Consider the following 20599-nt stretch of genomic DNA (forward strand, 5'->3'; position numbering starts at 1 on the left):
AATTTATACAGGAAGGTAACAGGAAATGCAAACTTTTATTCAACAGGATTTTTCCGAGGATGAAATAACCGGAGAGATAAGGTCCAATTTTGAAGAGATTAAAAAGTCTGCCCCCATTTTTGTTCTGAAAGAATAAAGCAATTTTAATGGTAGAAACATTTTGGAGCATTTTACAGCACAACCTGGGATTACCCAATAGTGGTTAATACAAACCAGGTGGATTCCTTGGCACTGTAAAATGCTCTAAAAATCTGGTTGTGATTTATCCCAGGGCTAAAAGTCAATCGAATCAAACCCTGAATGCTGACAAGGAGACAGTTAATATGTTCTCGTTGAAAGGAAAACTAAAGAATTTGAAAAAAAATAACTTTATTAACAATGGAGGCACAGGAAATGGTATGTAATTATAGGGGCCCATTTGATTAGCTTTTTCAGAAGACAGTTTTTTTCTTGCAGTAGTCAGTGTAGTTGAAAGACTTCAGAGCCAGAAATGACGTGTTTTTTTTCTAAAAGAAAAAATTAAATGAGAAAAGTAATTATCAAACAAATAACTATCGGTACATAAATGGAGTCAATTTACATCTAAATGTAACTAGAATTGCTCCTTCTGAGTTAAAGTTTTTTTTTTTTTTTTTTTTTTTTAAAGGCTAAGCTACAGTATGTAAAGATTTAATACTACCTGAAACATTTGTACTGCTATTTCCCTTAAAGTGTTAGAAAGGTGTAATAATAAAATGCAGCACTTTACCCTAACTTTCCTGTGGAGAAACAGCAGAGACCAAGTACTGATGGATATGTGTCGTTTCAGCCTTGTCACTTGCTAGAAATAGGTATGTGACAATTAACAATGATACGTGATTCACCCAATTCAACCTATATCTTCTCTAATTTTAATGCCTTTCCCACAGCTGTTTCTCAGACAACACTCTCACCTCTCAGCTTTTGCCTCTTCATATATCATCATATATTTGTCAAAGGATTTGTTTCACTTAAGACAAAAAAAGGATTCCTAATTAACCAAATCATTCTGTTCTTGTGAAGCTTGTACCCTCACGAATGAGCCCATCTTAGCAGTCTAAATGCCCTTAAACCTGACCTTACAGTTCCTAACCATATGCTGTTTTTATTCCTGATAGAAAACAGAGGCTTTGTAGTACTGAAGTGTTAGAAAATTCAGTCATTTGCAGTTTTTTTTTATTTATTTTTTTATTGTAAATTAACACCAAAAGTCATCTGAATCTCATTTGTTTTGATGGCCCAATAAAAGCACAGACATACTTCTCACTCATTAAACACATCCTTAGCAAAATGGGAATCTATGGCTATAAAGTCTGTTCATCAATCACTTTCAAAGTATTTATCTCAATAATAATACTAATAAAAATACTACTAATAGTTCAATTGTTCACAGTTCATATTTTCAAGCATAGCCACATTCTATTTTGCCACTTGGAGCCAAGCTGTAGAAGAGAATGTTCAGCAATTTTAAAAATTAAATTATTTTCTTTCCCTCTGTCTTGTGGGTTTTATATGTTACAAGTCAGTTTTGAGTAACAGCCAATTAAACTTCAAAGAAGATTAAATGGTGATTTCTTTGTCTGTTTGTGGATAGTTGCTTTTTGTAAATTTACTTGGAGTAATCTTGTTTCTGCATTTGAGTGTACACCAAGAATTAAACATTATCTTCGTAAGATGGTAACATTGTTAATAAAGAAATGAAAAAATCTGTACAGTATTGTAATTACTAACTGAAAATTCAAAGGAACTGTGTGAACAAATCAATATATGCTTAATCTTTTTTCTTCTAATTCATATAGTGAAATAATGAAGAAAAAAAAGTGATTTGATGAAATATTTCGTCAAAAGTAATTTAATTTAATGTACTATACACATGCTATTTGTCTTGGTAGAAAGACAACTGCAGAGGATTGATGGTGGAGACCCACCCATGGACAGGATTGTTGAGTGTTAAAGCCCTTTCCGTTGAGTGTAAAAAGGTTTGGTTTTGTAACTTGTTTTCTATGATTAAAAACTAGAAAAGCAAGAACACAGGCTCCCATGGCTTGTTGGTCTCCACCACTCATTGTCAGGTAGGACCTCTCCACACTTTCCCATTCAATTACAATCTCTACAATTACCTTTAAATAGCTCTCTCTCTCTCTTTCGCAATAAAATACCTCAGAGTGTTTACAGAACAGCTGAGTGGCTCCACTTAGAACCAGGCTGAGACCACCACCAGCACTCTGTTTACTTAGGCCTGAGCTGGAGTAAAAGTTCACAGGTTATTGAGGGGAAGGCCAGCTGTCCTCAGCAAGGACGTTTTCACAGCACCACCCAGGTTTCTGTGCTTTAACAGAGGTGGCTCTGGTGGTGGGCAAGACATTGATTGTTTAAATGAGATCTCCAAGCCACAGTTGATGATTTCACTCTCCTCAGGCACACCCTGAAGCTCCATTTGCTTCAGGCACCTTCAGAGTCTGGGTGGAGTTGCAGAAGACATCAGGAGGTTTCGCGTGAAGCGCTCAGGTTGATTTCAGGCTGGTCACATTTTTTTTTTTTTTACCAATAAAGGCTTTCAGACACTTTTCCCATTGATTCAAAGTGAGAGGCTAAGTGCACTGGATATGCTCTGAAGCTCTCCAGGGTGACAAAGGCAAGCTTACATTACTTACTCAGTCTAGTGTGTTATGATTTGCTGATAGCAAACATAGCTCATTGGACAGAGTCCAACACAAGTTGTGTCAGCCCAAAGCCTCTCTCTGTTTAGACTTCACTGCTAAAGACCAGCTGTTCATCTCTGCCAGTCATTAGAGCTCATTAAAATAAAGTGTCCCGCTCAGGTAAAGCAGGGGTTTTTAAACATAGCTGCAGAATGCTTTTTCAGCTCCATTGGTTTATATTCTCATTGTGCTGTAATTGAATAAACTAAGAAGAAAATTAAAACTTCAGTAAGGCACTCCCAAGGCAATCCAGCAGTAAATCTGTATGCTGTGCAATATCAGACTTTTAAAAAGTAACATACATAGAGTAGGTACATTCACACACAAGAGAATTATCCAGCACATGGGACTTATTAAATAAATTAGGGAACCACAGAGCTAAAACACCTGTTAGGTCTGAAAAACAGATTGGTTTAGAAACAGATATCAAATGTGGCTAACAAAACAGACCACATCAACCAATACTGCTGCCAACCAGCATCAAAGAAATTTCATTTTGGCATTCTTCCCATCATTATTAGAAAAAATATATTCCTATCCACTGTGATTATTCATCAGTGCCATACGTTAAATTCATGTCAACAACAAATGATTAACAGTCAAGCTGGCAGGTACCTTCCCTAAATGAAATAATACACAGGTACTATTATTATTATTATGATGATTATTATTATTATTATTATTATTATTATTATTATTAATAATAATATTATTATTAATTCAAAATGTTGCCTTACAGATATGAAACAGAACATAAATTAACTTGTATACTATATACAGTTCTGTATTTCATTATGTAACATGGAGTGATGGGGTGATGCTAAAAAAACAAACAAACTAGCAGACAGTGTTAAGACAATAAATTATTGTACTGCTGTTAATTTAATCTAGATCAGGAGCATTAATTTAGCAGAAGCGTTCCGTGGTTAATAATAGAAACCAACTCAAATGACACCGAGCATCCAAGTAATAGCCTTATATATCACATAAAACAAATGCAAATTGATTTTTTTTTTATTATTATTATTATATCGTTGACTTTATACAATTTAATTCGGCTGTAAATTAGAAAACAACAACAACATCAATTTAGCAGCAATTGCTTATAAATTTCAGAAAATAATCTGTGCCCTGTATCACAGCAAAATACAATCGTCGTATTTACTGCATGTAATAAGTAAAAGTTCGGTTCTCCTGCGGTTATTATAGTTAATCCGGTTCTCACACAAGCATGATCAAATGCAAATCTAACGCATAAACCATTCAAGCGTTTTTCTTCCCGATTCCCCCCAATCCTCGTCTACTCTCCTGTGACTAACAGCCCCTTAAAAAAGATTCAATAACTTTCAAAATGACACAGTGAACAGTCCAGGACTCGAAAAACTCAGACACACCCCCGGGGGAGTTCAGCTTCTAAAAAAAAAAAAATAACATTGATAAGGTCAATACATTTTTAAAGAAAATAATTAACTTGACTATAATAGTTAATTAAACCTTTTCTTGGCAATGTATATTCACGTTAAGTTCTGTAAACTGCATTTTTTTGTAATTGTCTTCCTACTCCTCCCCCCATGAGAAACGTGGTACATTCCAATGTTCTTTTTGATCACTCCAGCATTAGAAGATTAGCAGACCTAGTGGCAACAGTATTGAAAATATCACCGAGAGCAGCGAAACTTCACAAACTTCAATACAGGACTTTAAAAAATATAAATAAATAAAAAGAAGGAACTAAACGCACAGCCTAAACCGAAGAACTATTACAATCATGGTTTGAATTTCCTGTAACGATTATCATTACCTACTGTTAAATCGTTTTGCAAGGATCCAATTGTCAAAATAACAATATTAATAAACACACTTTTTGGTCTTGGGGCGGGAGGGGGCAGGGGGTGGGGGGTCAAACTCTTAAAATGCAGCTTGCAGCGGTTTGTGGCACTCTGATAGCTTCCGTGCTTTTAATTCAAGGTAAGTGAAACATTATTGAATGTGCATTATTTCCATTGTTGTTGGTACTGAATTATAATTAAAATGAATTTGTAACCCTGTATATTAACACGATCGCCTTCATTTAAACGCGGCGTATTGCGTGTATTTTTTCTGCATGTGTGATTGATTCCTCAAGACCCTTACGATGCTCCCCTTCACGGTATGGAGCATTTCGGCAGGAGCCCGGCACAATTCCTTCCGCCTACTATTTTTTAAGAGATTTATAATTCGTGCTCATGAACTGTTTGCAATTGACGTTTTTTTTTTGTATCGGTACCTGCTCTTGAGAAAACAAAAATAGTCTTATTAGAAACGTACTTAGTTGGTTATCTTACGTTTCCTGCACCTTACATTACACTGATATATTTAAAACACTGTTATAACTGAATATCCAGTATCCACCACAGAGGTTAACAAGCGTCTCCATACATCTGATTTAATTTAGCATACACTAGTTACAATTTACTGAGTTTACTTTTTCGATTCTGGTACAAGGTTTGGGGATGGATAGAGCTGCTTTACCTTGATGCTGTCATGATGTAACCAAAACATGCACAACAAAATCACCGTACTTGTAAATGTGGTAGCACAGAATTTGTATTTATTTTTAATGCATGATGTTTAAAGTGTATTTGTGCGTCTGTACGAATGCAGCAGGCTTTGTGGTCGCTTTGCTTGTTCCTGTCACTGTTGTGGTTGTTAGTGCGTGTCCTCAGACAGGTTTAGTTTATTTTCCGAATCTTGATCCACACAAGGGACTTGTTAACCTAACTCGCGTACGGTCACTTTCTTATGTTTGTTCAATTGCTGTATTACCAGTACTGGTCAGCCCGCTGCACTCACCTGTAAATCGCGTCAGATAACTCGCACAGTAGCTACAAGCGTGTTGGGACAGCAGCCCGATTGGTGCTGGAATGCAGGAAACTCGAGCACAGTATTCACAGCAATCTGCGCGGACAGCCTTTTAAAGAGACAGCGCTGTAGTGTTTCGGGCATTCCAGTTTAGAACCTGTCAAATCATAAGATGGATTCGGTGGCTGGATTCGGAACTTCTTAGTAATACACAAAATATAATTTACTGCAAAGGTGTTTTTTATTATGTCAGGTGTGTGTGTGTGTGTGATTCTAATATGATCACTCAAGGCAGTTGCCTGTCAGATTATACATTAACTTTTCGTATGTGTTTTAATAGTACCATTGAGCGCATATTCTGGAATTCAAAAATAATCCTTCAATATGAACGTGATTATAACATAGTCATTTATCTTGGCTGAGGTTGCCTGCAGCACACAAAACAAGTGACATTACTTTCAAAAACGACAGTTCTGCCTATACTTACTGAACTATATTAATGACTTAAAAATAATTGAAGATAAATACATAAATACATACATACATTTATAAAACATAGGTATGGGAGCAGTCGATTTTGACTAGTTGACAGAAAGTGTTACACAGATTCTGCTGTAAATTCAATTAATCTAATGATGATAAGGGTGAATAGTACACAAATAGATTAACTATACTGTGTCCAGGTAGGGAGTATATTTTCATGTCACCAATAAGTAACACGTTTTCAATTAGGCAGACATTTTTTATTATTTCTTTGTGATAAACAATGTTATGTATTTCAGTGCCTATTGGGTGCCATTTTTTTCTTCTTTAACCCAGTTGACTAAGATTATCTTTGATTTTAACATTAATCACTTGGGATTACAAAAGGTATACCAGAAAGGGATTTTAGCCTTAAACCTCCAACACGAAAAGATGATCCATAATTTATTGCTTATATTTTATTCTGCTTGAAGTCTTTTACTGTGATCTGTAGTCTTGAATAATGCAGGGGTTGGCTGCTCAGGGAATTACAACAAAATAAATTCAGTATGTGCTTGTTTTTTTTGGGGGGGGGGGGGTTGTCTTGTTTTGTCTTGTGTGTCACTTCTGTGTCAGGACACTGTAATGCCTTCTTGAAAAAAGTTTTCCTTTTTCTTTATAGAACCATTTGCTTTAATTAGGTTGGGTTCAATATGCAATGCTTATATGGAACCCCTAATTGTTCTTCTATAACCCAGTTTGAAGATTCGCTTTTTAGTTTTGACATGCAATTCTCCAGATGCAACAATACAATAATTATACTGATAAATTATCGGTAAGATACAGATGTCTGCAGAGATGGGGTTTTCTTCAATATGACCTGTTGAAGACGAATACTTTTAAAATATTAATAAAGATTAGGTATTAAAAAAGAAAGACAAGTATACATTTATTTGGAGAACAATAGGTCTCTTCTGGTTGTTGATCCTAAACCGTTGCTGGGGCTTTGAGTTTCCCTGTCAGTGGTTATTGGACCAGGAGTTTTCCTTTATTGCTGATTAAAGCAGCTCAGATATCTTTGATCATTGGTAGCTCAAGGATGTTATAGATCTGTGTGACAGGAGCTATAATAGGCATGTGTGAGTTAAAGGTTCACTGAAAGACAGACGGATTGAGAAGTTTTAAAGTTTAGCAAGGCCAAGAGCATGCCGTTGTGAGAAAGTCAGACTGATTACTGTCCTACTAGTTTCCAAGAAGCATGGTTTATTACAATATAATGGATGTATGAGGCATTAACAATAGGCTCATCTAGTACTTCACAGCACTATATAATATAATATTTCATTACAGTAATTAATCGGCAGAATACACCAGTTTACTATATTTGGAGAAGCTAGGAGAAAAATAAAAATGTTGTTGTTTTTTAAAGCGGTTAGGTGTACATCTGGCCTGAAGTAAAATATTGATACCGTATGAGAGTTAATCGAGTGGTCAGTCACTCAAAAATAAGATTGATTCTACCAGATAAATATAAAAAATCCTGAGGTTGTTATTCTGCACCTAAAAGAGAGAAAACAACGTGTTGTTCATTTACAAAGCTGTACTATAAAACTATACCATGGTCACTACCTGTCTGTTAAAGAATACAATATCACCCTTTAAATTAAATATAATCCTGTAGCTTTTGTACAATGTAGCTTCAGGCAGCAGCTTAAATCTGCTTGATAAGCAAAATCTAAATGTAGAATTCCCACTTTCGTTCCTTCAGGGAGTCATTCGTGAATCATTTTGATTACTAATCTGAGGAAGGGAAAGTAGTGAACTGACACCTGTATACCCAATAAATCCCTTGTGGTCTTGTGACATTAACTGTATCTTGTGTTTATTTTAAAACGTGTTGTTTTCTAGCCCTGAAGCTTCAGTAAATTGGATAGGTGGGGTTGGAGTTCAAGGCTGCAGATTTAGTGACTTAAGCTGCATGAATGTGCATTAGATCCCATTTTCCATTTCCCTCTGTGTCACTTCTGTACTAATCCCAGCTGCACAATGCTATTCATTTCCTTTTATTCTTGAGGCACGGTATGGTATATTTGAGATAGGGTATGACAAGGGCGCCACACATCTGTGATATTATTAAAGATGCAATTACTTAAAGCATTTGGCCCGCCTAGCTGCTATATTTACAGCAAAGTGATAGATGCTGTCTCAGACAGGCCCGATAATTGTATTTTTTATCTGTAGGCATGAACTCTTAGGCTTGTGCTGACATTCACTCATTAAACAGGCTGTTAAAGATGGGTTCAGGCTTTTTGTTTGCTATTTGATCTATGGCTGTAACTAAAGATTTAGTTTTAAGTGAACAGTCATTTCATATACTTATAAGCATGCCTCCATCTAATAGGCATATTGTGAGCCAGTAAAAAAAAAAATGTACATGGTTTTTGTTTGATTTGATATCTTCTAGTATCAAATTCCTCTTGCCTTTGTTTTATTTCTCTGTGCAAGCACCAGTCAAAACAACACAGTCCCTGTTCTTAGTTAGTCCAATTTAATTAAGTTATTTTGTATTCCTTTTTAATATTCAGATTAACAGAAAACACTTGTTCTGTACCAAAGAGCGACATGTCATTGCCCTCACAGGATAGTACAATGTTATGGAGACAGCATATAAAACAAACCTTTCCCCAAAGGGGGAAGGGAAGTCATTAAAATGGGAAGACCAGAAGGAATTACCAGAAGATTTTGAGCTGGCTTAATGAACTATGGGCCCAAGGCAATGCTGAAAGCCTAATACCAAAACTGACTGTAATCCTTGATAATTGACAATATATAAGGTCTTACTGCTACTATATGCCAAAATAGAAACAATCCTGATTTATTTTTGCATTGATACAGCACTGTGTATTTCACTTTAGTTTGCAGATAAAATCCAAACAAACTAGCAAACTAGAAATGGTTGTTTTCTGCATTTCTCTATAGAAAAGTGTACTGTGTGGGTAAGTGTGCTGCTGATAAGCTAAGCGGACTCTGGAAGTCATGCATTCACTGCATTTATTTTTGGGTGGTCCTCTGTAGTGGTGCCTTTTTATTTGTACAACTGCTAGGTGCAGCGTCATTCTGAACCCTGATGATATGGAGTTTACAGTAATGAGGGCAGACAGCTGAATAAGTGTTGGGCCATGAATCATGAATGAATTTAGATATTGTCTGCATAGGATAGGCACAGGGCATTTCATTCTGATTCTCGTACAGAAGATTAATGATGTGGTATCCCCTGCCTCTGCAAAACAAATATGATAAAACTGGAACAAAGCAGAACATAGCGACAGAGTCTAAAAGGATTGATTGCCTTTTAAATACAGCGAAGTTTAACCACCCCAGTGTGTTGCATGTCTGGACGCTAGACAATTTTGATCAGCTAAAAAAAAAAAAAAAAAAAAAAAGTTCCAAGACAGAGACTGCTTCTAATATGAAACTATCTGTAGAAATTGACAAGGTGATTTTTTTTTTCTAATTGGTGTTGAAGCTGAACCCCTTTTGTTCATTCTGCACCTATAACTAGAAGCGTGCTGCCCTCCATAAGAGAGAGTGTAGAAACAATATGTGTGTTTGTACGAGTCTCGTAACTCGGCTCTGGTGTTGCATAGATGCAACTCGTTGCTTCTAAAAACTCAAATTATTAATCCTCGTGACCATATATAAACTAAATTAGTGACACTCGGACAAAGAGAAACACACACGCTCATTAGGAACTAAAGAGCTAGTTTTATAGTTTGATGCGACTGAGACTTAAAACTACAGATTTGTATGCATGACTTGCAGCAAACAAACTTGTTGAAAGTTTAGTTAGAATTTGCTGTGTATTGTTATTGATTGCGGCACAAGTTTTAAGGTTACATGGTATGCCTTCACTTCCTACTTAGTGTGGTTGCCCAGTAAAAATATGCCTATTGCGTACCTCTAAAGAAATCATAAAGCATAATCGTAACAGATCATAATCGTGACGGTGAATGCTTTTGTGGCTGTCACAATTACTGGCACATCGGTACTTTATAAATATCCTTAATTGTTTAAACTGAAAGAAACTTTCCCAACCGTGTTTGCCTTAAATCAGATAGTCATTGAACATGCATTTCTTGAAAGCAACTTTTAACATGGCTCTAAATTTCCTGCATCCCTCATTAGGATTCATAGCCTGTTCTTTTGGATTGGATTGCACACTTATCTCTTTTTTATTATTATTTTGGAACTGCAAATCCCCATGGTATAGCAGTGTCACGATTTCCAGCCATCTTTATCCACATTCATGAGCCTGTCTCTCCGAGTGCTAATCAGTGAAGGGGCCTAAGCAACAAGCTCCATTAAACAAACAATATCTGCTCCCAAATAGGCTTTTCAAACGCAGGGCTGGAGTGGCAAACACGCTGAAAGAACTGCTTCCTAATGAAGTCAGCTAGCTCAAGTACTTCATTGGAGCTAGGCCATTCAGCCAGGCTACAGTGGATAAAGTGTCAAAACAACTCAACCTCCGACTGTTTGTAAATGTATAAATGGTGGCTTTTGACTTTTAGTATTGTGGGTTGGAAGGGTGAAAAGGGGGAGGAATAGGCTTTTCAGAAACAATGCCCCTCGAATGCACAACCTCGTATTTTTAAAGGCTTTTATTTGTCAACGCTGACAACATTTTAATGGTGAGAGGGTGAACAGCGTGTTTGAGCCAGTGGGAACACTGCTGCTCTAGTAGTTCAAACCATTGTAACACAATAAAGGTCTTTATCATGGGGTTATTTTGGTATTCATTATTCTTCAAGTACCACTAACACTCCAGATAATAAAAGTAGTACCACTTCACTGTATTTATTTATTGATAAAATATGTACCCAGCTTAGCCCTGTGAGATAGACTGGGGTCCGCTGTTGAAAACAGCAGTGTAGTTAAAGGTTACCGTCATTCAACAATTCCTTTCTCCTCTTTTCCTATTTGTTTGTGTGCTTTTCTTTTTTCTTCTCCAGAAATCCTTTCTTTTCCTTGCAACCTCCTCCAGCAGCTCCTTCAGCGGTCTTCACATCTCTTGAGTTGTTCGTGTAACACCAGATCAACCAAAGGCAATATTTTTATGAGCTGTTTTCTAAGATAACTACCGGTAATGCAAATAACAACAAATTCTTTATATTTCTGCAGTGCTAAAATGAGGTAATAGAAAGTGCCGTTCTACTGTATTATTAATAAAACAAAATTATTATGGCATTGTAATCATGTTTCATGAAAGTCTGCCAAACTATTTTTTTTTTTTTAATAAATATTGAATTGATTGACAAGGATAATTCTTTTTTTTTATTTTTTATACAGGGTTTTGTGTTAAAGATTTTGATGAATCAGTGCTGTGGCATTTTCAGTTGCAGCCCCTTGCACAGCACATCAGATGTGATTCACCCATATATTTACAGCACCTGAACAATTCACACCCCTGGGCAAAACAACCCCTATTGAAGAAATGCTGTGTTACTTTTGATGTTCTATCTAGATACCAATGGTCCCACATTGCACATTCCTGAATCTCTTAATGGAACTCCAGATAGTTGAGTTTGAAAGGTATACCAATGAGTCACCTGTAAAAACATTACACCCATTTTGCTTGTCCTTAAAAGGTCCTCATTAATATCCATGCATTGTTGGCCAGAGAGTCATGGCAGCTCCTGTGGCATTACCTTTGGCTGTGTATGGAAATCCAAAGTCTTTTGTTATAGAACAAAGACATCTCATCACCAGTTCACACCTCGGTATCCTCTCATATAGTCAAATGTGTCTTAAATTGTACTTGCTCCAGGAGCAGTTTATATATGTATGTGTGTATATATATATATATATATATATATATATATATATATATATATATATATATATATATATATATATATAATACACCAATATTACAATATTTCAAATAAATAAATGCAATATCTCATGCACAATAGAGAATGATGTATATCAGATAAAATCGTTAACTAATGAGGTTTTGGTGTTTGGGTGTTGGGGCTAGTTAAAGCTGTCTTAAGCAGTGGTGCCAGACCCATGAAAGGCTTTCCACAAAAAAAAAAAAAGCTATACAATAAGTAGCTTCAATGGCAGTGTTGCTAGAGGCAGTGCATAAGGGCTTCTTCCCGAGGTAAAAGGGTGGCATGTAATTGATTTTGTCTCGGGTAAAATGGTTGGCTGGTTTGTCTCACTACAGGCTAAGGAAAAGGTCAACACCACACAAGATTAATTGTTTCTTTAGAACCCCTGTTTTATTCCAGGTAGATTAATTTTATGAGCTGCCGAAAGATGACTTCTTGTGTTGAGTCTTTTATGCACATTTTAAGAACCCCAGTTTGTCGCTCTTTCCTAATTATTCCTCCTGGTGTTGCCCACAGGCTGCTTACCTGGAATAGATTTGTGTGAAACGACATGCAGGTGCATGCCCTGGGGTGGGTAGGGGACAGCGCTGACAAATTGATATGTTTACATTGTGAGAAGGTGGGGGGGTGGGGGGGGGGCATTTCTTTGTTTGGAGCAGATAATAGAAAGCAACGGCGCCATGATCTCTTCTACTTTGAGACACCTGGGGTATCACCCTTATGGTGGATCCATTGACACAACTGCTTTGAGCAAAATGACAGTCTGATCCTACCTCTCAAACACCTGCACTCCCACCTTTCATCTTAGGGTGCCGTGCATCTGTCTGTTCCTGGTTAGAAGGCAGCTAGGGCTTTGCAACAATCATTAGAGGGATACGAAGCAACACAGGTCTCTGAGCTGTAAGAACCAGGGTCTGAATATTGAATAACAGTTGGAAGTCAGTGTAGGTAGGTGTCAACAGAATATCTCGGGACAATTGAATCTAACGTGGCTGAAAACTTATTTCAGAAAACAAGTCCCGTCTTAACAAAAGGGTTCAGTGTGTCATGGTTATTTTCATAGGTTTTGTCTTGCTTAATGCTGTTTTTTTTTATCGTTGCTATGAAAGTCCATTAGATACAAAGGTAAACAGTAACACAGTAAAAGGGAAAAGGTTTTTAGCCCTAATCTTCAAATTATTTTCATATCCTGCGGTCTTGGTTACTCTCAACACCTGCTTTAAAACGTGCCTCACCAATCCCCATTTTTAAACCCCTTTCTATAGAAAACAGTAAGTTACAATAACTGTTTCCCAGGTGGGTAACATTTTTTTTCCTCCCATGGCAACAGGTGGTTATAGTTTGAAAATGCAAGCATTTATTTGACCCATATAAGCACAACAAGCAATGCTATAATTGTCTGGAATAAAAGAGATAAAGTAAAGCCCTCTAATGAAACTGCTGTTGTGCAGCTGTTTAGTAAAGCAAAAGAAAAAAAACAACTTTGCTTTCCCTGCGGCTGCAAACAGCCTTGTTGTATTGTATGGGCCGTCAGGGGCTACTCCAAAAAAGGTCTGCTTAAGGAAAGTTGCAGTTCATTTCAAAAGAGCAGCATCAACTCCTGAGTGGCCAGTATCCTGTAATCTGCTGTTCAAGTCCTTACCTTGTTAGTAAAATGCACCACTAATTCCATGGTCGGTCATCATCCCTGGAAACTGATTTATACCTGCAATAAACCACTTTAATTGTACTGTAAGTCATGTAGTATATCTCCCTCACAATGTGAAATGGCAAGATTACATGGTGAATGAGAAACATTTGCTATATGGGAGAAGGGGAGGGGAATAGGAGTTGTAACATCACAAGGATTGGATAACCCTCCTTGACCCTATTCCATCTAGAGTGCATTGATTTGCTAGGCAGATGGGGTTTCTTTTCAGCCAGTTTGTGGAGTATTCAGTAACTAGTGTTAGCAGTAATGGATTGTACTGTATATTCCCAGAGCTCAGGCAAACAATGAAGATTAGCCTTACATTAAGCTCACAATGCCTGTCTGTTTTAATGCAGATTTCATTTGCTTTTTAAATCACAGTTCCCAGAACCTCTTGTTAAGCATGTGAATCCGGGTTTCTCTTTCTGCCTCTCGGCTGTGTGGATTCGCCGCTGGTTTCAATTGAAATGGCACTAAAAAAAACCTGGCTGATTAAATCTGTCCCCACACTTCAGAAGCAGGAAATGGACCAATTAAACCATCCCGGGGCAGAGCTGAGGTCAAAACTGGCAGGGTTAGTAAGATGTCTTGCACACACTATTTCACTTGTTTATATCGTGAGGTCGATTTGAGGGAAACTGATATCTAGTTATTCTTCCACAATCTAAGCTTGGGGTGGTGCATGTGAATGGTAAACCGATGTATTATATGTTATACTGACTGAAATTTCACTGCACTGCTTAAAAAAACTCAACATTATTGTTTATGCTGCTTAAGGCACATAACTAGGCAAGATTCTTTGCAGTAAATCATGCTATTGAAAAAAAACTACCAGAAGTAATGTTTGTCAATGAAAATAAACTGTTACATTAAGAACTGCTATTAGGAGCTAAGCATTCCAAACACAATACAGGCACATTACATAGTGAAAACTGAAAGATATAGAATATCGAGAGAACACAGAAAGCATTGTAAATCATAAAGCACATAGGAATCGTAGGGTATGTACTGTACAAGCACTGTTTAAACTGCAAAATGACTCTTCAGATTTAATACTGTAAGCATTTATAAGAATATTATCAGTCCATATAACATGTCATGTCTGTTTTATGTACCCTCTATGTCATTGAAGTCTGTCTGACCTTGTCACATTTATTGCAATAACGGGAGCAGGCTCTCTTCTTTCATCATGTCAACCACCTGCTTGTAAATGTCACTGTTCATCTCTTTTCGATTGATCTAACAGATTATTTACCTTTTGATCTTTTTAAAACTTACTGGAAATATGTCGTTTCCTAATCAATCCAGTCTGATAAAAGACCCGCTGTATTTAAATAAGAGAAAGAAAAAAATATATATATTCACTTCTGATAGTAAACTTTGTACTAAATGAGAAGCTTAGCAAATCTGGCACACGTTTTCTGAATATAACCAGAGCGTGAAATATTCATACCATTTTAAACTAGAGTATGTACGGTATTTCTACTATGCCCTTGTGTCTGGAGTGAATAGACAGGTGCCGTGGTGCCAAACATTTGCTTGTCGGGAAAGACAGTCCACACGTAGCAGCTTGTAAATACTTTGTGAGAAAAGTGCTTTACTGTGTAAGCCTCTGAAAAGGCAAGAACAGTACTGAACCTGCAATGAGGTGATCTTGAAAATGTGAGCAGCCCTAGAAATGGCAGCATTTCTTCCAGGTGCACTGCAGGAAGTGCTTTATGGATATCGGAACTGGAACATAAGTCCCCTTTAGGCCCTTTCAGAGGTTTGGATGTCGCTCTGCCTTCCTGTGGTGTCAGTGACAGCTATTCTTGGCACACTGTCCTACCATCCCCCTGTCAGCATGGTAACTTTTAATTCCCTAAGCTCATGGTAATACAGTGGCTATCTAATTTGAAAGTTGTTTAGCCCATGACCTTGTCCAGAATGCCTTGTCGGAGAGGGGGACGCCCATGACAGCCAGACTCCCAGTGTCTCTGGAATCTTCACAATGCAAGCTCTATGGCTTCTGTGCAAGCTAATACATGTATGTACAGTTGACCTAATTGTATAAAACCCATCACATGATGAGGGTTTTTTTTGGGGGGGATAAGTGAAAAGAATTGTTCTACCGCAGGTGACGGGGTCAAGCGTGCATCCTAACTTATAGATCGCCGTTTTATGTGTGATTTCGGAGTGTACGACTCCTTGAAATCTGGGGCAGAACTTTCACGCAGTTGGTGTTACTTTGCGCTCTTTATCCACCCTTCCACCCCCCTGCCCAAGAGTAGACAATGAAAATTGTGATTCAGTGCTTGATTTCAATTTGAGTTTTGTGTAGCTGTCCAATAAACCGTTAGCTAATTATTGCAGTCTGGAAAGTCCTGTAACAGCTGTTTACAGTGATAGTACTTAACAGCAGTGAGCCATTGAGAGAGGTTTTTTAAGGCTGTGAATTCATAGAAATTACTCAGCTAGGAAGTGGAATACATGTCCATATGAATCAACCGTGAAACTATAAGCTTAGTTCGAAAAATGAGCCCTGTTTTTTTTTTTCTTACTGAAAAAAAGAGACACTTTGATTTGAATTTAGGACAAAAGTGTTTTAAAACCATGTTTCTCCCTGACAAAACAATATTCCAAAATTCCAGTCAGTCAGGCTCTATAGAACACTTTATAATAGCAGATGGCAACACTGAGTAGCATTCATGGGTAAGAAACCTTTGCTTTTCAGACGACCTAGCGATTCAGCCTGTGTCATCCTGACCGAGGGTCTGCCTGTGTAATCTCTATTCATGTTGTAACTGTGGCATCTGCTTGGAAAGTGTATACTAGGATAAATAATTCATTGAAGCTGGTCTGAGAGGCAAGAATTTAAACGACAATCAGATCAGTAACTTATTTGCACGAGTTAGAACATTAGTACGGCATTTTGATGCCCAGAAAGTTCTGTAACTACTTTTTATATAGAAAGTGTTTTGAAAAAGCCGAGTAACACATCTGTCTAGCTGGTTCTGTGCCAGACTACACCAGTCATAAATATTTACCATTGGAGATGCAGCTTGACTACCCTAAAGTCAGCACTACCTGAAGCCAAGTGACTTTCACCAGTTTAAATGACAATTTGTAGGAGTGTCCAGTTTTTCTGGGAACAAAGCTCACCACAATGTATCTCTTTTAGCAGCGACAGTTGAAAGCTGATAATAATAATTATATGTGAAATAGCAGCACATCTTTAGTGTTTTATTGGATTTAACACAGGGATATCCAGCTGTTTGTTGTCAGTATGGATCCCTCTAATTGAATTATATATGGCAGGGGATTATGTGTTGTGACTGAATGCTCCATAAGAACCTCTCTTCCCCATTGCAGGTGTGAAGACAAGGGTCTCTGTGCAAATAAGCAGTCTAGACCAAAAGGCAGGCTGGATTCTGTCTGCTGTGGCGAGACAATGGCATAGAGATTATACATGTTGTCTTTAAATCTATAATGGATAATGAACCACACATTTTTCATGAAATCACCTTTTTTTTCCCCCAGAAAGCAACATTTAATTGCTGTTCCATGTACAAAATCATAGACGTGAACATCTAAATAAAACACCTATTTTATTAAATGCACACAGTGAGAGAGAAATAGAACTGTAAGCAGAGATATAAATATTTTGGAGTTATGATACAGTTTATATTGAGCCGATATCTGTAGTTCTGTACTGTGATCATGGGATGTGGGGGGGGGGGGGGGGGGGGTTGGGAATTGAGCGAGTGTGGTTGCTTTGGGAATCTCTTTTTATTGTTAACAGATGCTTGGTGGGATTGCAAATGATAAAAACAGCAGCTTGAGTGAGAGCAGGAGAGGATGTGCCACGGATGCTTTCTTTCCTCATTCTGATCTCACATCATAATTAAACTGACACAACCTGCCAAGTTCAATTTAGAGACCGTAAAACTGCTGCTGTGTTTCAGTTTTTGCAGAGTAAGGGTGTCATCCGTTTGTTGTAACAGCAGGGGTCCTTTTAAAATCGTATCTGCGTGTTTGTGTGAGGTCTTATGTCTGTGTACCATGTGGTGTTGATTTGTGTGTAAAACTGTCAATGAATTTAGATTTCAAATAAAAAGTAAAACAGAAAACATGGTCAAATTACAAAATCTGTTCAAAACAATTGCAAAAAAAGTCCTTCAATTACCATTTTGATTTATTTAATGTGTTTTGAAGCATTTGTCTTTTTGAAATATTTTAAATATTTTTTAGAAGGATACGATGTATGTTTAATTACAATGTTGTTATTCAAACCCATTATATTTAATTAACATTGCTTTGGCTCACAAGCTTTGTTTAATTTTCTAATTCCTAGCATTCTCGGTCAGAACCATACCGTTGAATGAAACTAGCAGTAATAGAAATCTGTTTCTTCAGTCACCACTAGGTTGCATCTGTTTCTAAATCTGCAGTTCAGAAAGCAGTCTGCAATTCCTGTTACTCCATGCATAGACTGAGTGACTCTGGCTTTCTGGCATTGCAATTTGAATCAGTTGTCTAGGCATCCTTCTCCTCACCGTGTGCATTGCCCTTTCACTGAGCAGTTAATACTTTGCATTTTTGCAGATTGCAGCCGTGACTGGAGTAAGGGGGTGGCTGAGGTGGAGTCAGATAAAGAGATTTCTTTCTGGAGTGGTTGCATTTGCACATAATAATTATATGTGGAGCTGTTCTGTCTGTACTGCATGGATGAGGCTTCCAGGGTCTCTGAATAGAAGAGAATCATCTTCTTATTGGACTTTGGAAGTCTTAAGATTGCTTACACGCTGCACTGCAAGTTACCTAGCTAGCTAATTTGATGCTCTTGTGGAACAACGAGATGAATGCTTGGATTACGGTTGTTGTGTTTTTCATTTTTTTGTTTTGTAACATTGCTAAAATGGAACAACCCACTTCATCAAGTTGTTTAGAAATATTGATTGTTATTGTATTGTACAAATAAATATGTATTTTGAGAAAGGGGCCATGCTTGAATGAATAACACTCATTACTCTTATAATGCTACACAAGTTAAATAGCACAATTACAGTATCAAATATAGAGAAAAGTTTAGCATGAACAATGCTAATCATGTCACTTCAGAAACTGTTTCAGCAGCACTGCAATGATTGGAAAGTTTGTACAGACCTGAGACAGAACTATGACAGAAAGTTTAACGCAGCCAGGATAAGTTGTTGGAACTAATGATCTTCCTATTTCCTTTCAACCTTTTCTTTTCTGTTAAGATTTTTTCTAGAGGCAACAGTAGTGGGCTTTAAAGGGAACATTATTTCCAGGTCAGTGAGAAGTCAGGTGAAGGGTCACCAATGGGTCACCCAATATTCTTGATACAAACATACATTGAACAATGTTAGCAGTTTTTTTAGTGGTATGGATAATTATGAGTTTGTACATCTGTTGAATGGTGGGATCATTATCATCATCATCAGAATTGCAGTCCCATCTGACCATTATTGATAGTAATGAGAACAATAAAACAGTTCTCATAATTAAACCCCAGTGTTAGTTCTGTGCATTATACTGTATATAAATTACAATATTCTCTGGCAAGACCACTAGCAGCAGATATCGGTTCCTCATCTATTTCAGCCCAAATAGGGTCACTGTTTACCAGTTCCAGTATTAAGGCCTATACTAACCAGTTATTTTCAATCATACAGTATGCGTATCTATTAACACAGAAACTTGACAAAGGTTTGCAGTCTGCCCTGTACCAGCATCCCTGATTGAGAACAAATGAATCTGGTCCCATTCCATCCTGAACCTGGGGGTGCTAGTAGCTGCCAACTGACATTCATATTCTGTCCATAAGACGTACTTTGGGTCAGTAACAATCGGGCACTAGTTGGAAGGCAGGGTTATCATATTGATCCTTAAGAGTCTTTTGACAGTGCATGCCCATTAAGTCCAGTAATAAAGGTGCTTTTTTGTAATTCTCTTGTTAGGGATCATTTAGTCAGGCCTCAAAGAACGTTTTAAAGAGGATCTTGTGCTGCCCACTTCCTTAGCATTTGGTGACAGCTGCGAGGAACCTGTCCATGGAGAGTTCCTTGAATTAACACAGCCAGCGACATTGTCTGTGGCTCAAAGGGAAGGTCTCTGGAGGGCTCGGGATGTGTCCCATTTTTAGTGACCTGTCCGTCTTGCCAAGTCCATTGAAGCGGATCTTGCCACAAAGTTCCAGTCATGCCTTCTGTTTCAGTACAGCCTATAAAGAACCCCCACACACTTCATTGTTGGACTGTAAATTAGAACAGAACTTTATTCCCTCTTCGCTATTATTCGGCATGTCTGTGAAAGACAAGCTACCAATGCCAATTGGTAATTCATGGTTTTGGCAGGCAAATCGATCATTGCTGCTTGGAGCCTTGTCGCTGACAATTGGTTGCAGTCCAACAGTGACCTCTTCTCACTGGACCTTGGGCCTTGTGTAAAACCTCAGATCACAGGCAGTAAACGTGAGCCTTTGTTGTTTTATAGCCTGATTCATAGAGAGGGCTCCTGTGGGAATAAAAAACATTGTAATCAAAGAAGTCATCCTTTTTTTATTTCTTTTAAAGAAAAAAAACACAGTAAAGCCCCTTTCACACACACATATGCCGCTACTGAGCCATCTCAGAGACGTTTTAAAAATTCTTTAAAATACCCATTCACACAGCACGAAATTGCTCAATCTATGCCGGTATAATACCATCATCACCCTTTCACGCAGCCAAAGGGATCATGTGAGTACAACTTTCAACACTGCCAGTCAACAGACTGTTTTCATGGCAACAGTGATTTGCCCATAAATTACAGCACCATGCACTGTCCTTTCTATTTGTGAATTCACCTCCTCGACATTCGTAAAGTTAACAATTCCTTAACTTATTCCAGACACCAATTACTCCCTTGTTCTTGATCAGCCATTGTATTTGGAAAAAAGTGTGTAACACCAACGACAGAAATACCCAACACGTCCGTTATACATG

The 20599-nt window shown here is 37.6% G+C and overlaps 1 protein-coding gene across 3 annotated transcripts in view; it reads left to right on the top strand.

Annotated features, from left to right (window-relative positions):
* Nucleotides 1-4331: 4331 nt before the first annotated feature.
* Nucleotides 4332-20599, top strand: part of LOC117434572 (low-density lipoprotein receptor-related protein 4-like) — a 78839-nt gene continuing 62571 nt past the window's right edge. For all 3 annotated transcript variants that reach the window (XM_034057146.3, XM_034057147.3, XM_059003271.1), the window contains exon 1: nucleotides 4332-4688. In XM_034057146.3, the coding sequence (XP_033913037.3) occupies nucleotides 4634-4688 (55 nt within the window). In that variant the 5' untranslated portion in view covers nucleotides 4332-4633. The remainder of the gene's footprint in view (nucleotides 4689-20599) is intronic.

The sequence above is a fragment of the Acipenser ruthenus genome, chromosome 28 (genome assembly GCF_902713425.1).
Source record: "Acipenser ruthenus chromosome 28, fAciRut3.2 maternal haplotype, whole genome shotgun sequence".
Classification (NCBI taxonomy): Eukaryota; Metazoa; Chordata; class Actinopteri; order Acipenseriformes; family Acipenseridae; genus Acipenser; species Acipenser ruthenus.